The following is a 17,203-nucleotide window of genomic DNA, read 5'->3' as shown; positions in this document are numbered from 1 at the left end:
GGGCTTAATTTTTCAATGGTATTCAAAATCAGGGCTTTGATTTTGAGTCCCAACAGATCCAATCTAGAATAAAGGTGACCAAGGAAATTGCCAAAAAGCTAAGTTATTGGTTCAGGTTTGGGGACGAGTGCATATATGAGAACTTGATATTGGGGTACATGAAATTATTTTAGGGGTTTGGATACGTATAGATATGTATGTGTATACATACATACATACATATATATATATATATATATATATATATATATATATATATATATATATGCATTATATACATGAAAAAGAGAAATACTAAATCATTTCATAGAATGATACTTGATCATTGATCAATGCCAAAAGCCAAAGATAAATATTAAATACCATTTGGCATTGGAAAAATATTTGAATAAGCATCATCGACCCAATAGGAACCCTGTGCAAACCCAATAGGTACCCACAAATATTCTCAAACTCGGTACAAGGCCTGTGGATAAAATCTTGGCAACAACCAAAAAGGTGCCCACCAAGTAATTACAATGGTTCTTGTCTAATATCTGCGACTGCAAATAAAATACAGGTACATTGTCCAAAATGCAGACAAGTTGCCCAAATTGTCAAATTGCTTGCCATAAAAATAATAAATCGTGTAGAAGGGGATTTCGAATAGTATGAAATGAGCCCATTGCAAATGCTATTAAAAGCCTAACCAAGAAATAGCCAATAGAAGAAGGATGTTGCGCAAGCTGTGATTAATATGCCCATCGATAAGCAGTTTGGCTTGATTGAAGTGAATAGAGGCCACCAATTCAATGATAAATGTTGCTCAATATTTAATGTGCCTATTTGAATAAATGAAGCACGAGTTTGATCTACAGAGTAAGCTCCACCGACAATTGAAAAAACACCTATTGATGCTGGAAGAAAAAGCAAATTGTAACCAAGTAAGGACAGATCATATAATGATCTCAAAAGAGTTGATGAAAACTCTCAAACGTGGAAGGAGTGTTTAGTTTGAATGGCTCTAATACCAGGTTGAAGTGATCAATCTCCTGGGAGGGCAACCTTCAAGATAAACTTCACTAAGAGAAATATATTTCACTAGCAGATGAAACATGTACTGAGATTCAAAATAAAGTGCAATAGCCTTGCTTATAAAGGTAAGAGCAAAAACTAGATGGAACTGCCTAACATGCCAAGTGTAAGCTAGGAGTAAATATTAATATAGTCCAATGCTTTTTAATAAAAACTCATGCAAAAAACACTGAAATCTGTTGCAAGACATCCCTACAACTGTGGAAAAATCGTCATAGTTGAGTTACGATACAGTAAGCAAAATTCACATGATTTTGTGAAAAAAAATATAAACTGTTGCTTTGTATCAAAAATTGTGTAAATCCCACCTAGATCAGGAAAACTACGATTTTTGGGAAAAAAATGCAAATGAAAACTTTGTTGTGTGGTACTGAAACACGGCTAAAACTCTTTGGGCAAATGGATAAACCTTTTGATGCACCAAAAATATGCTAGAAAACATGAGAAATTGATCTAAACAAATGACACTTGAAGAAAATCAGAGCCAAAACAAACCCTGTTCTGTAAAAAAGACTCGAGTTCAGTGGAAGAGAAAAGTGATAAAAAAACCTCTGAAAATTTTCTTGAAACCCGTAAATTTTTTTCTTTGAAAAAAAACCTCAAGAAAAATCTTTTGAAAGTTTGTTTCATGGAATGTATAGGAAAAAATACGAATCTTATTCTACATAAAATCTGCCACAAAACCCCATGATAAAGTTTAAAAAAACCAATTCAAAAAACTTTTAGAAATTTCCTCAAAATTCTTGGTAATTAAACCACAAATTTCATTAGAAAATTTTACCAAATATTAATTTTTACTCTGATTTTATGAAAGGATGATTTAAAAAATTTGGATTTCTAATCTGAACAGGTTGAAAAATAGGGTGATCTAAACATTCTTTCTGACATATTCTTTTTTTAAACACAAGTGTATAATATTCCTTATATAAGCAATTGCAGGGGTCTTTTCATAATGGAAATCACCGAGGACTAGAGACAAAATCGAAAATTGCTAAAAACATACTTGCAGAACAGAAACTTACTAACTAAACAAATAAATGACCATTATAAGCTAAATATTACAACTCATAATGGACAAGATCAAGAACTAGAGATGAAATCGAAAATTACATAGTGCATTGCATAGTAGTTTGCATATGAGACACCTAGGAATTCGCATCTTATTTGCATATTCTGTAGGAGAAATTCCACTATAGATGGTGATTCTTGTTATCATATTCCACTTTACGTTGAGATCCATCTTTAGTGCACTTATCACAATACCATCCTCTGCATGTTGCACATACTTCGTTGCGTAATGGACGATGATCCACCTTTGGTGGACATGAGATTCCACCTTGTGTAGGCGATAATTTATCTTCTCCTTATTGTTGTCTCTTATTGCCTTGCCTATAGAAGCAGGCACATCTAGATTGTAAATTATCACTGTTGAATCAATGAATCCATCAATTTTGGTATTGTAATCCATGTAATGCCCATTATCAATAGTATCATTCTTGTATCTTAATGCAGTTGTCTCACCATTCTTTGTGAAAGTTATCTTGGTTTTTCATTTGATTTTGAGAGTGTTGTAGTGTCACTTTAACAATTTTAATAGTTATCTACTCACAACATATGTGAAATAAATGAAAGATTTGTTGTCAAGAAAGTGCCTTTTTTAATTTGATGATCAACAAATTGTATGTGTATAGTGAAAGTACATATGTTTTGTCTAGTTTTGGCACTAATGAAATAAATTAAAAGTACGTTGTCAAGAAGGTGACATTTTTGTTCAATCCATGAGAAAGGGATTACCTTCAATGTGCTTGGACAAGAAGTTTTTCCCATATTTTGTACCATAAGTAATATATGGTTTTATTTGTCTATTGTCATGCAAGGCACTAACACAAATGCACCAAAATTTCAATGTTTATCTCGCAGATAAATTTTTACTTGTATCATATAACATATTGGGAGATGAGAATGCTACATATCATAGTGACCTTTATCATCATATTCCTTCCCATCTTATGGATTGGAGTAGTCGCAAGAAGCTTATTTGTCAAGAGCTTGATGTGTGGAAACCCAATGTGATATGTTTTCAGGCAAGTTGTTGAATTTTGAGTGCTTTATTTGCTTTTGTGAAGGTTTAAGATTTTGGTAGGGAGATTGGAAGTACTTTATGTGATTGTCTTCATGGCTAGGGAAGTTTGCAATATGAATGAATTAAAAAAGAATTCAGGACTAATGGTTGAGAAGCTTGGCAGGAGGTTGATCATTTTGATGAACTGAATCAGGATTTTGGTAAAAAGGGCTATTCTGGCATTTTCAAGGTAACTTGTAACACTTTGGGATTTTTTGTGAACTTTTGGATACATTTTTTCTAATTTATAGATAGGAGGCAGGGAATGGTGATGGATGACTAATTTATAGGGAAACATTCAATTGATGTTGAAGGTGGTGTTCTCAGTGACACATCCTGAACATTGAGTATTTCCCCCCTCCATTAGTATTAAATGGCACCATATTGTTTGAAGTAATGGGAATTGTTAGATTGTGTTTCAGTATTTGCCTTGTGATGTTAAGGGTTTGGGCAGGTTGTTAATTTTTAATTTTTATTTGTAGGGTTCTGTCTTGACTGATATGTCAAGCACCTTGATCTCATATTTGAAAATCACTTGGAGTTTCTTGTAGTTCAAGCATGTTGAGCTAATATTCACCTCTTGATGTTAAGTTTCTTGACAATATTTTTGTCTTTGTTTGGCCTTGATTAATATGTCAAACGCCTTAAACAAATATCTGAAAATCATTTGCACTTCACTCAATGGTTTATGGTCTTTAGTTTATAGCACTTTTTCAATGAATTATATTGATCTTTCCTTCAGATTGATGTTTGTAATTTTTGTGACTAGAGCATTGAGTGTTATATTTCTTTGAGTATAATCTTATCCTTTGTCTAGGGGTTTATAATTCTTTCCTTATTGAAACTTCTTTTCTATGGAATGCTGAATTTCCTTAGGTTTTGTTTTGACGTAGTTCGGAATTATGACGAATGTGTCAATAGTGCTAGGATCTTAATACATTTTTCATCCAAGAATGATTGTTTATATTTTACAAGTAATCCTCGAACTGCTGGTGCAAAGGTGAATGCTCTAATTTTCTCTAATTCTATACAAATCTTTCTACTGGTTTTCTGTACAGTTCTCAAATTTTTGAGATCATCCTTCTAGTACACAATCACCCTTTGAAGGCCTACATGACCATGATATACATGCAGGCACTATTTTTATGCAATGATTTACAGTTAGTACTAAGCTGGCTTTTGTGATTCTTCTCATTTAGCCAATTAAATGACATGGTTACTTATGATAATGGGAATCCTTGCATACTGTTAGTGAATCATATGAGGGTTTTTGCCTGTTAAGCAGATGATAAATCACAGTCTAAGATGCTATTTATATAATGATGGCTATTCACACTGATTTTGTTTGCAACTACTCGTAAAGGGTCGTACAGGACAAGCAAGAGATGGTTGTGCAATTTTCTGGAAAAATGATGTGTAAGCCTTCCAATGCATGAACTTGCCTTACATGCTTTAGCTGTTTGATATAAGATGTGTAAGCTTATAGTTCAATAATGGTGGAACGTTGAAAGTGTATTTACTATATGATCATGTTTTTTAAATCCCAAAAAATGATGTTTTCTTGTTTCTGTATTCCAGTGACATTCCTTCAAATGACATGTACTATGATGTTTATGGGCAGATTTAGGATTTTGCAAGAATATAGTATTGAATTTAAGGAGCACGACCTTCGTGACAATGTTGCTCAGCTTTGTGTCTTTGAGGTGCGTATGCATCATTTGGTTTTGGTAGGATATTAAATTCCTTGGTGTGAACATTAGATTTATGTATATATACTGGTTTAAAGTAAACGTGCAGTGAAGAAATTGAATGACACAGTTACACAAAAACACAGATTTATGGTGGGAAAAGCTATTTAGGCAAAAAAAAAAAACCCCACAAACATCATCAACAAGAAACTTAAATCTGTCAGAAAAACTCAGACTTGACATAACTCGGCAGGCCCAAACATTTATATTAGTTCAAAATTAAAAAAAAGCTAATATAAAATAATTAATATATTATATATGCTTTTATTAATCTTTATTCATATAGTCCTGGAGTGGAGGGACATTACACTCAGCAGGCCCAAACATTATAAAAACTTGGGACTTAGCAAAAACTTGGCACAAACTCATCAATTATTGAACATTTTAATATACATTGTTTTAAAAATACTTTTCATAAACACACATATATGCTAATTTGTAGAACATATTACCGATTTCCTTTGTTTATATAAGCCAAAATTGAGTTTAATACCTATTATAGACCAAAAAACAAATTCAACGCCTGAATAGATATAAATACCAAATGTCTGTATAAATGAAAACTATAAATTGTTTTCAATCTAACCTTTGGTTGCATTTGGCCATGTAGGAACGAGTGACATTTTCAAATAAGAGTGTACACGTTTTTGGACCTCTTGAATCTTGTATTATTTAGAGGTTATCAATACAAAATGAACTGGTTCAAGTTTGATTCTTAATATGGGTTCGAAGAACTGATTCGCCGGTATGGCAAAATTTTGGAAAGGTTTTTGGGTTGGTTTGTACAAAAACATGTAAAAATTAAAAAATATATATATATATATATATATATATATATATATATATATATATATATATATATATATATATATATATATATATATATATATATATACATATTTATGAAGCCTAGAAGTATAGAGTATCATAAAATCATATGATTTAATTTTAATTAATCATTGAAACAACAAAAACACCATAGGTGTAAACTTTAAACAGGTAAGTTTTAATCATAGCATGACGAATCAAGATCATACCATCATATATTTCAATTTTCAAGTTCAACTTCAAAGATTCAAAACATTAAAAGTAAATCATGATCCATGAATCATAAGAGCAAGTTCAAGTATCATTGTTTCAAGTTAAAGTTTCAACTAATTGTAATATTCATCATATTCATCTTCTTCATCAAAATCATCATCATCTTCTTCTTCTTCTTCTCGTAGTCCTTCCACATTAGTTGACTTAGCAATAGAGCTAAGGGCAATGGGATCAACACTAACAACAATAGTTTGGGCTTCAAAATCTTCAATTGTAGACAAGAAGCAGAAACATTCAAGTTTGCCAACTCTGCATCTACATCTCACCTCTTTGTCTCCCCTTCTTTGTATTCTTTAGTCTTGTACGAGAGGAGACGCAAGTTGTAATGCACAAACACCAAGTTCTCTGTACTTTTTGATTGCAACCTATTGTGCTTCACTGAATGGATGAAAGAATATGTGCTCCAATTTCTCTCTGAAGTGGATGAACTAGCAATCTACGAAGACATGACATGTAAACAATTAAAATAAATTTAAAGTATGTATCTTTAATCTTAGAATTTCTAGCAATTTATGAAGACAAAGGAAACTATTAACAATTCTTTTAGACAAAGGAAACTAATAACAATTTAAAAAAAATTAAATTTACTTGTGATATCACTTTGATTGCAAGGGGCTGCAATGTTTGGAATATTTGGCCATGGAGGTACCACCAACTATGAGCATCCTTCCTAAATCGATGACAAAGAGCATCATTACTTAAATTGTTTCCACAAACTGTATGAACTCATCCGTAATCAAATCTCACATTTCATCATCAGGAAAGAGTCTTTCAAATGCTGCCTTGTATCCATCAGACGCTTTTATGTCTCTATAGGGTGGTAGCCTTCCTGGTAGATCAGTATATTGGGTGCTATAGTATTTGGGTATCAATGCATAGGCAAGCAAATGTAGATGAGTGGTCATTTTATTCCATCTTTCTATAACAAATGCTCACAATTGTTTGAAGGAGGTCTCTTGAGGATCTTGTTCCTTTTCATTTACAATTTGCTTGATCTTCTCAAGCATTGAGTCTATGCCATCATAGATCTCTCCAAGGCAAGGCTTATCCATGTTTGTGTACCTAAGCATGATCATAATGGGTGCAGTGAGATTAATGAGATATTCTAGACGTTCTCACCAATTTTCTTCCAATATCCTCTTCCTTCTTTTGGTTGCCCTCTTAGTGTTGCTTTGCCTCCATATAGCCCAATTGTTGCTGAGTACCATATTGGTAAGTGCCTCTATCACTTGCATAAGTCCTCTCAAGATGATTGCATTTGATGCAAAACGTGTCTCAGCAACCTATAACATAAAATAGAGCAAAAAAATACAAATTGTTAGATACATACTTGATAAAAGAATACAAATCAGTACAAAATCGAAAAATCAGAAATTGTAAGATACTATTTTTTTTAAAATTAACTAATTCGAGTTCAAGTTTACTTACCTTCAGCAACTCCAAACATGAGAACAATCTGAATATCCCTTTAGTCATGTGGTGGTTTGTGATGAACATGTGGATGTCCTCAGCTTCTGCATACACCTTGATCCACTGAATACTCTTCCCAATCTTTTGTAGCATAAGATTGGATGAATGAACTACACAAGGTGTCCAAGAAAAATGTTGATATCTCTCTTCAACCAACAAACCAACAACTCTACAATTCTTTGTGTTGTCCGTTGTGACTTGGACAACGTTTCTTGCACCCACTTGTTCAATGGCCTCAACTAGGATATTAACAATAAATGACCCATCTTTTACTTGCCCCTCACAATCCACTGCTTTCAAAAACATTGCTTTTTTAGGGGACACCGCCAAAACATTGATCAATGGATGATTTCTAGCATCTCTCCACTTGTCTGAAACAATTGTTACCCTTGTCTCAATCCATGAATCCTTGATGGGCTTCAATTGCTCATTAATCAACTTGACCTCGTCATCCAACAAGGTGGTTCGTACTCACTCAAAACCGGGACCTGAATACCCTGGAAGTGCTTTATTAGCACTTTTCAACATTTACTTGAAATATGGAGAGCGAACAAGATTACAAGACAGCCCATTTACATACAAGCATCTGGCCACATCGATGTCAACAATTTCCCTACTCTGATTTTGAAATGCAGTTTCAAGTGATCCCTTTCATCTGTGTCAAATGGGTACTTTATTTTGAGGATTAGGGGCAGCTGAGATAGTATAGAAGGGGTGATTTTCTATGACAATGTCTGGGGTGGATTTCATTCCTTTTGCTCTTTTCTTATTTTTATTGCCATCAATGACATTTTGTCTAAGTTCATCTCTATCTTCGGCTCACTCACGCTCTTCAATATATTTTAATACTAATGAGTTTGGCACAAGTGCATTTTTTTTCCCAGGACATTTCTTCACTCCTCTACTAGGGTATCTACACAAATGACCCACCACATGATAATATGAACTGTTTCCTTCTACATCACAACCCCAACATTTCCAACATAAGCCACCATCTCTTGGAAGAGGTTGTATAATATCCACATACTTCTAGAAAGGAGAATCAGATGGGGGTTCCATTCTTTGTGGGATATTGACATTGCCTACTGAGAAAGATGTAGATCCCTTTGAAGCTCCTTTTCCTATGATAAGAAATTGTATACATATTGACATATTTTTATTGAGAAAAAAATTTCTAGGGAATATAAGGAATTGTATACATATTGACATATTGTTATTGAGAATAAATTTTTAGGGAATATAATAGGTAGATCTTTTTGGCAATGAAAGACAATTGAAAAAAATAAAAAGATTAAACAAAACATTGAAACAAAAGCAAAATAGAACAAGAACTTACATCTTCCTGCCATTGTATGCTTGCAAAGATATAGCAATGAGACACAAACACTTCAATATAGCTCACAATCCAATCTTCAACTCCTTGCACAAACTTACTTTTGCTCAATCACCTATTTGCTTACAAAATAACCTGTTTGCAGACGACAAATGATTTTAGAAGCCAAAAATACCTATTTACATTCACTTTTTAGGGCTGCGGAACTCAAAACATTATCAAATTTGTTATAAAAGATGACTTAAAAGCCGTGCAATGCCTCAAATTCGCCTAGGTTCGTGTCAAACTTGAAGTGGGCAATGAAATTCGCTCAGGTTTGAATCACTCCCTGGGAATTGGAACCCTAACCGAATTTTGCCCGAACCGAACTAGTATTTCAAATTGGTTCGAACCTAGGCAGGGTTCTTTAGGCAAAACCACGAACCCGGGTAACTAAGATTTTATCTCATAATTTATTTAAAGATATTACATTTAAATTCAATTTTGAAAATATAATGAAAAATTAAAAATAATTAAAACATGGTTAAAAAGTGAAAAATAAAACATTGTAAATACTATCTAGGATTTTCAATTATTTTAAAAAATAATTTTGAAAATTTAGAACACTAACAAATACTTTAGTTTTAAAAAATAAACCACAGTTTTTAGATTTGTGGGAAAGACATTTTATAAGCAACAAAGTTTATTTTTCCTCTTGTTCCACCATGTCCATTAATTTGGAAACCACACCTCCCAATGATATAAATCGCTTTCAACTTCTTAGAGATGAGCTTCTTTGCCAATTTTGGAGATAAACCTGCATGTTTTGAATGCGTTTCTTATAAGAAAGTTTTTTGGTAAATTATTGAATTTGGTTATAAACTAAGAATGACATGTTCTTATAGAGTTTACAAGAGTCCCTTGATGGTCAACCTATCAACAACACCAAGCTTCCCCTTGGTTTTGACAATGTTTTTGGAAGTAGCTGTAGACTTCAGATTTACTTTTTTTTTTGGGGGGGGGGATGAAATAGTATTAAACAAAACTTAAACAGTTATCCACTTTAACTTTTAATTATTTCTTTGTATATTGAAGTGAAATTATCAAACTGAAAACTGAAAAGAACATCACAAGATAAGAACACAATGCACAAGAATATGACATGGAGACCTAATGAGGGAGAAAAACCACGATGAGAATCATTGCCAGCATCTACTGTTCTAATCTCCAACGTCTTCTACGGTGGTTGAATGCACTAATAAACATAATACTCTTGGCACTATTTATTATCAATATATTTTGCTTAAAATTGTAATCAAATTCAGAGTCATGAGTGTAACAAACGGTTTTTCATAGCAAAAGCAAAGACGATTTATAAGAGACTTTCCCAACAATTATTCAACAGATAACTGAATTCCTTTTCATAGGACATTAACTGTTTCTAACTAACAACAATTAACTGAAATAACTATATCAATGACCAACTGAAATAACTAGATTAACGATTAACTAAAAATAACTGTATCAATGATCAATTGAAATAACTAGATTAACGATTAACTGAAATAACTATATCAATGATTAGTTGAAATAACGATTAACTGAAATAACTATATCAATGATCAGTTTAACTAAATTTAATTATAACTATAATAACGATTAGCTATCTTTTTCTACATACAAGTAAAGTAAATGCTTAACATGGAAAGAAGAAAAGATAACATACAAGTATTATCTAGTGAGTCTTTAGTTGGTTGTGCAAACCTTGGCTTTCGATAAGAGGAGAAGCATTGACTTAGGCTTAACCTCCCAACTTCGGACCATACATATTCCCACACAATCTATTGAATTAGAAAGGCCCTCCCTGCCTTGGGATTGGGCTTGGGATACTCTTAGTCTACCCACTTGAGCATTCTAGTGTTTAGAATGTCTGCACAGTTATGGACAGGCATGTCTGCATAACTAGTAGCACTGACATCAAGTAATCAATAGATGGCAAACATGCCTTTAAACAACCTTGGACAACATTTTCTGATGGGTTCAATGACCTGATCACCATCGCTCGACTTGACAACACGAAACAATAATAAGGACGAGCATGAGCTATTAATAAAATAATAAGTTTTTAATTCATCATATCTGACTTTTATTTTCATGTCATTGCAGATTCCATTTCACCTCTTCACCTTTTCCATGGTTATACAGCCAGTGAGTCCTAGGTGCCCAAATCTTAGAGCAATCGACTTTGTCCATTGATTCTCAACTGATTCATGATTAATATATATATTCCAACTTATCACAATCTGTAATTTGAAGATGTTCTTAAAGATTTGCAGAAAATATTGTTTAACTCTAATCTCCAATGGCATAATAGACCATGATTTCATAACATGGTTACTTGGCTTTTATTTGCCATAAACAAATCTAATTTAGAGGGGATCTATCCTATAATATCAAACAAGATATTTTTCATCATGTTAAAAGCTGTAGCTTACTGCTATGTAATTCGGTTTTGTTGTAACAATTGATCAAGCAAAATCATATTGCAATATTGGATTTGGATATTCCACATAACCTGGATTAATCTGGAAATGGAGTCTTGCTAGATGCTTAACAACCTGCCTAACCTTTGCTTGCAAAGATCTTGAATGCAATCTTAGTATGAGGTTGCTCACGATTTCCGGCAGAATAACTGTATGTTCATGAAATCGTGGGAAGGAAAAATGTAATGGTTATAAATTGATAACAACAGTGATATCGACACTAAGAAAAAGGTAGTCGGTAATATGGAAGAAGGCGGTGATGAACACAGAATTCGTATGCATAAACAAGGAAGTCGGGTGATGTAAGAAAATAAGAGATATGCTGCCTTCCGTCTCCGTCGACTTCAAAATATAAAGAGTATCGTGATTCCTTGGCTTCCAAGAAGCCGTAACATAAATAAATATCTTGGCTCTTGAATGCCAATTAAAATGCCAAGTGTTCAACCGGTTTTGAACAAGAGAAAAATAAAAAGATGGAAGAAGATTTGAAGGTTATAACACGTAGATATATTGGTGAAGTGGCATCATTTTATTATAAAGAAAATAATATTATGGTGTCACTTTATTTTATATCTATGTGTATGTACATAGGTATATATTATAATAATATGGTGAAAAGTCATTCAAAATCCTGTGAGGTACGTATTATATCTTAATTAAATTATTTTATGTTTTAAATTATTTATTTAATAGCTCATGCGGGTCCTTCAGTTGTATCCTGAAGTTCAAGTCGTTAGGTCCTTACCAAGGCAATTTAAGGTCATACTTGTCAAACTTGATGACTGGACTAAGCTAGTATCCCATTCCGTTGATCTAGTTTAGCAATGTTTCCCCCCTTCATCTTCTTGTGCAATCACCCGTGAAATACTTCCACAATAATAACAAGTTCCATAATAATTTTAATATAAATATTTAAAAGAATTTAATTATAACCATAATCCCAAGGTCAAGCAACTGCTAAACATCACATGACAAATAATGGATAACGACCATCTTCATTAACAGTTAATACAGCGGATATAAATAACTACCTACTTCACATGATTATGAAAGAAAAGATCCGTTCGATCTAACGGCAATGAGCAAATTTAAAATTAGGTCAAAATTTGGGATGTAACAATGAGATTTAATAAGCACAATCTTACAATTATATTCAAAAGGAATATTAATTCAAGACAAGTTCTCTGTCTAGAACATAAGATAAATCTGATATACATTTTAATGGCATTAGAGCGGGTTTGAGAGACGATCCATAATAGATTAATCAAATCAATACACCCAAATATTCTTAGATCCTATATTTAGAGTGGTGAACAAAATGAGACTCGAGGACCAACTCGAAGGTGATTCAAATTTTGCAGCATGAAAATTGTGAATAAGGTTAATCCTAAAGGAAATCAATCTAAAACAATTTATGAAAAAATCTTCTCAACCAAAAGAGAATGATGTTCTGAGTAAATGGGAAATAGATAACACTAAAGCCATGAAGTTACTAGTGGATAGAGTTAAGGATCACCTACTACCCATTATTACAAAGCTAGACTCAGCATATGACATGTTCAAAGCACTTGAAGAGATGTTTGAGATAAATAACGCCAATAGAAGTCTTCCTCTAAAAGATCAACTCTCCAACATAAAGATGAATAAAGGAGAGTCTGTCTCTTCATATTTTATTAGAATAACAAATCTTAGAAATCAACTCTCAATAATCGGTCACATCTATGATGAAAAAGAATTAACCATGATAGCTCTAAAAGGACTTCCAACATCATGGGGAACTTTTAGACAAGGAGTACGCTCTCAATCCAAACTTCCTAAACTTGATCAACTTAAAGCTGACTGCATGCAAGAGGAGTGCATGCTAATATCTCAAGGAATTGGTGTTACTTCCACAAAAGATGATATTTAGATTCTCACAACTCAAGTTAATAGAAGGAAGAAGAAACGAAAATTCAAAGGAAAAAGAAAACATATAGACTACTCTGAAAAGCAATGTTTTAGATGTGACAGCTATGGCCACTCTGCGGGAAAATGTCCAGATAGACTAAAGATCAAGTGTCCTTCGCCAAAGTGAGCAAATCTAATATGGATTCAGAGAAATGTGCTTTCTATTCAGCTCTATCTAGTGAAGTCTCAAACAAATCAAATACTTGGGTGATTGACAGTAGAGCATCTCAACATATTATTGGTTTCAAAGAACAAGTAGATTTTATCAAGGTTGCATGGGTACTCATACCTACATATCCAAGTATCGGGTACACATATCCCAAGCACTGGGTACTTGGTGGAGAGCATCATACCTAAGGACCCTGATTAAGATTTCTGATTTTTTTGGTTTTCAGTTTTTGTTTGCATATCAGCTTCTTGTTTATCAAGCTTAATTCAATAGCTAATCAATTTGTGACTTTAATATAGTATTGATTAACAATAAACTTTATCACTGTTCAAGTCAAAAGTTTATCATTTGCAATATGTAATTGTCATATGATTTATGATCTTTTTGTTCATTTTTGAAGTCTGCCTTCTCTGTTATGCATCTAAACGTTTGTCATATATTATTATTACAAACATATAGCAAATCTGAAACTGAAAACAATACATTACATTTGCAAACTTTATTAGTGTTCCTGTTTTGAAAAACCATTGTCATGACTCATAATTTCAGATTTTCTATAAATATAAAACTATAATTAAAATTAAAGTTTGACATACCCAAGAATCCCCGTCCCCTATTATGTAAAATAGCTGTACCCGTACCTGCATCGGTACCCTGAGTACCCCAAGTACCCCTGTCCCTGTGCAACCTTGGATTTTATCAAAGAAGATTATTATTATGAAGTAACTATTAGAGATTATACTAGCTATCCAGTAAAAGGAATTGACACATGTATTAATCTTAAATCAAGAATCTCACTTGAACTTACTAAAGTACTTTATGTACTTGGTATAAAGAGAAATTTGGTCTCAATCTCGGTACTTGAAGACAAAGGATACAAGGTCACATTTATGGAAGGGAAAGTTTTAGCCTAGCCTAAGAACTCAAACATAAAAAATGCTCATGCAATTGGAACTAGACATGGATGTTTATACAAACTAAACATATGTTCACCTTCAACACTAATACATGAATCTACCAAAGAAAATGAAATCTAGCCTAGGAGAATAGGGAGTTTACATTTTTGAGGATTACCTTCTTTAGAGAAAATGGTAACATGATTACCTAAACTCCAAACTAATAATGAAATAACTTGTAAAGGTTGTTCCTTAGGAAAGAATATTAAAAACACCTTCCACAATAGTGAAAGAAAATCCAAAGATGAATTAGAGCTTGTTCATTCTAATTTATGTGGACTAATGTCTGTCCCTTAGGAGGATTCTTGTACTACATTATCTTTGTAAACAACTACTCTTAAAAAACATGGATTTATTTTCTAAAATGTAGAGAATCTGAGGAAATTCTCATAAAGTTTAAATAATTTGATGCTATAGTAAAACCGTATTAGGAAAGAAAATCAAAACCTTGAGAATGAATAATGGAAGAGAATATACATCAGAGATCTTTCACAACTTTTCTAAAAGTGTTCCTTACGACACCCAACAAAACAGGATAGCAAAAAGGAAAAACACAAATCTAGTTGATGTCACTAAAGCAATGTTACACGATCAAAACCTAGAAACTTGCCTTTGGGGTGAAGCCTCCAACATTGTTGTATACATTCAAAATAGATGTCCTCACTTTCATCTTGAACATAAAACCCCTAAAGAAGCCATTTCCGGAAAGAAACCTAACCTTAGTCATCTGAGAATATTTGGGTGCCCTGTTTACATTCATATTCCTAAAGAGAAAAGGACTAAACTAGAACCTTCTGGGAAAAGAGGAATCCTTATAGGATATAATGAAACGTCTAAAGCATGTTTCATATACATCCCTGGCCAAAAAGCACATTGAATTGAGTCGAGATGTAATGTTTGATGAAGATACTGTATTCAAAAGATCCAAAGATGAAAATGAGTCAAATGATGAAGAACCTCGAGAGGACTCATCTCCCGAGATTCTGAGGGAGAATCAAATAGAAGAAAAAAAAGTCCTTCGAACCTATGGATACAACAAATGTATTTAGAGAAAATAAGAAAAGACCTTTATGGGCCAAAAAGATAATTGAAGCTCCCTTTGGATCTGTTAGAGAGAAAATGGCCAAACATATTTTTTAGCTATATTGCACTTATGAGGGAACTCTCAAATTCTAAGCCTTCAAATGTAGAAGAAGCTATTAAGCAACAAACTTGGAAGGATGCTATGACAGAAGAATACAACTCTATCCTTAAAAATGATTTTTGGGATATTGTTCCTAGACCCAAAAATAAGTTAGTTGTATCCTCCAAATGGTTATTTAAAATAAAGCATGCATCTAATGGAAGTATTGACAAATACAAAGCTAGATTAGTTACAAGGGGTTTCTCTCAAATGGAAGGCATCTCCTATGAAGAAACTCTTGCTCCAGTTGTCAGATATACCTTTGTTAGAATGCTAATTGCTATTTTGCATCCAAAGGATGGAAAATAATCGAATGGATGTTAAGACCGCTTTTCTAAATGGAGTAATAGAAGAAGTTTATCGAGAGCAGCTTGAAGGATTTGTGGTACATAATAAGCAATCGCATATATGCAAATTAAAGAAGGCTTTGTATGGACTGAAGCAAGCTCCTCGAGCTTGGTATGAACGAATAGATCATCACTTTTCCAAACTTGGTTTCTCCAAAAATGATGCAGACTCTAACTTGTATTTTAAAGTACAAAAAGAGGATAAGTTGAATTTGGTACTTTATGTTGATGAGTCATTGATTACAGGAGAAGATCACCTTATAGCTAAGTGTAAACAAGATTTGGCATTCGAATTTGGCATGAAAGATCTAGGATTACTACACGATTTCTTGGGTCTAGACGTATGGCAATATACAAGTGAAATTATTCTAAATCAAGGGTATACATTGGATATACTAAAAAGATTTAGAATGATGGAATGCAAATCTATGAAGACTCCTATGGAAACAAATTTACACAAACTAAAAGAAACAATCAAAGACTTAGAAAATGCTGATCCCACTCTCTACCATCAAATGATTGGTTCGTTAATGTACTTAGTGAACACAAGACTTGATATTTTTATCTAGTGAATGCACTCAGTGAGTTCATGTGTGAATCCAAACAAGTTCATCAAGCAGCAACCAAACACATCCTAAGATATCTTTGTGGTACAATTGGATATGTCTTAAGATAATTTTTTTTAGAACTAAATCTAAGCTATATAGATTCTGATTGGGTAGGAAATTCACTAGATCAGAAGAGTACTTTAGGATGTTGTTTTAACTTGGGATCAACAATGATATTGTGGTTCAGCAGAAAGAAGCCATTGGTAGCTCAGAGCTCCGTTGAAGCAAAATATATTGCAGCATCCATGGGAACTCGAGAAGCAGTATGACTGAGGAAACTTCTAGTTGGATTATTTGGAAAATCACTAGAACCTACTACCATTTATTGTGCTAGCCTGAGTTGTATCAGATTTTCTTTGAATCCAGTGTTTCATAATAGATCAAAGCACATTGAGATAACATATCACTACATACGAAACATGGTTGAGATGAATGGGATCGAGCTAAAGTATATCAGTACAGAGAATCAAATTGCAAACATTCTTACCAAACCACTTGCTAAAGCAAAGTTGGAGTGGTTTCGAAGAGAACTTGGAATGATTGTAATCCCTGAGAAAGAGTCTCAGAATAATTGATTATAGTATTGTATTATTCTTTATAATGTTATGTTATAACTATATGGG

The 17,203-nt window shown here is 33.1% G+C and overlaps 1 protein-coding gene across 1 annotated transcript in view; it reads left to right on the top strand.

Annotated features, from left to right (window-relative positions):
- Positions 1-17,203, top strand: part of LOC149564470 (carbon catabolite repressor protein 4 homolog 5-like) — a 176,792-nt gene that overhangs the window by 50,778 nt on the left and 108,811 nt on the right. Inside the window, exons 3-6 of the mRNA XM_089818017.1 lie at positions 2,995-3,158; positions 3,321-3,386; positions 4,560-4,612; positions 4,818-4,899. Of these exons, the coding sequence (XP_089674143.1) occupies positions 2,995-3,158; positions 3,321-3,386; positions 4,560-4,612; positions 4,818-4,899 (365 nt within the window). The remainder of the gene's footprint in view (positions 1-2,994; positions 3,159-3,320; positions 3,387-4,559; positions 4,613-4,817; positions 4,900-17,203) is intronic.

This window comes from Cupressus sempervirens, chromosome 3 (assembly GCF_028749045.1).
Source record: "Cupressus sempervirens isolate cs-2001-9-10 chromosome 3, ASM2874904v1, whole genome shotgun sequence".
In the NCBI taxonomy this organism is placed as follows: domain Eukaryota; kingdom Viridiplantae; phylum Streptophyta; class Pinopsida; order Cupressales; family Cupressaceae; genus Cupressus; species Cupressus sempervirens.
Note: the sequence above shows the minus strand (reverse complement) of the source record. Positions and strands in the feature narration are given on the sequence as shown.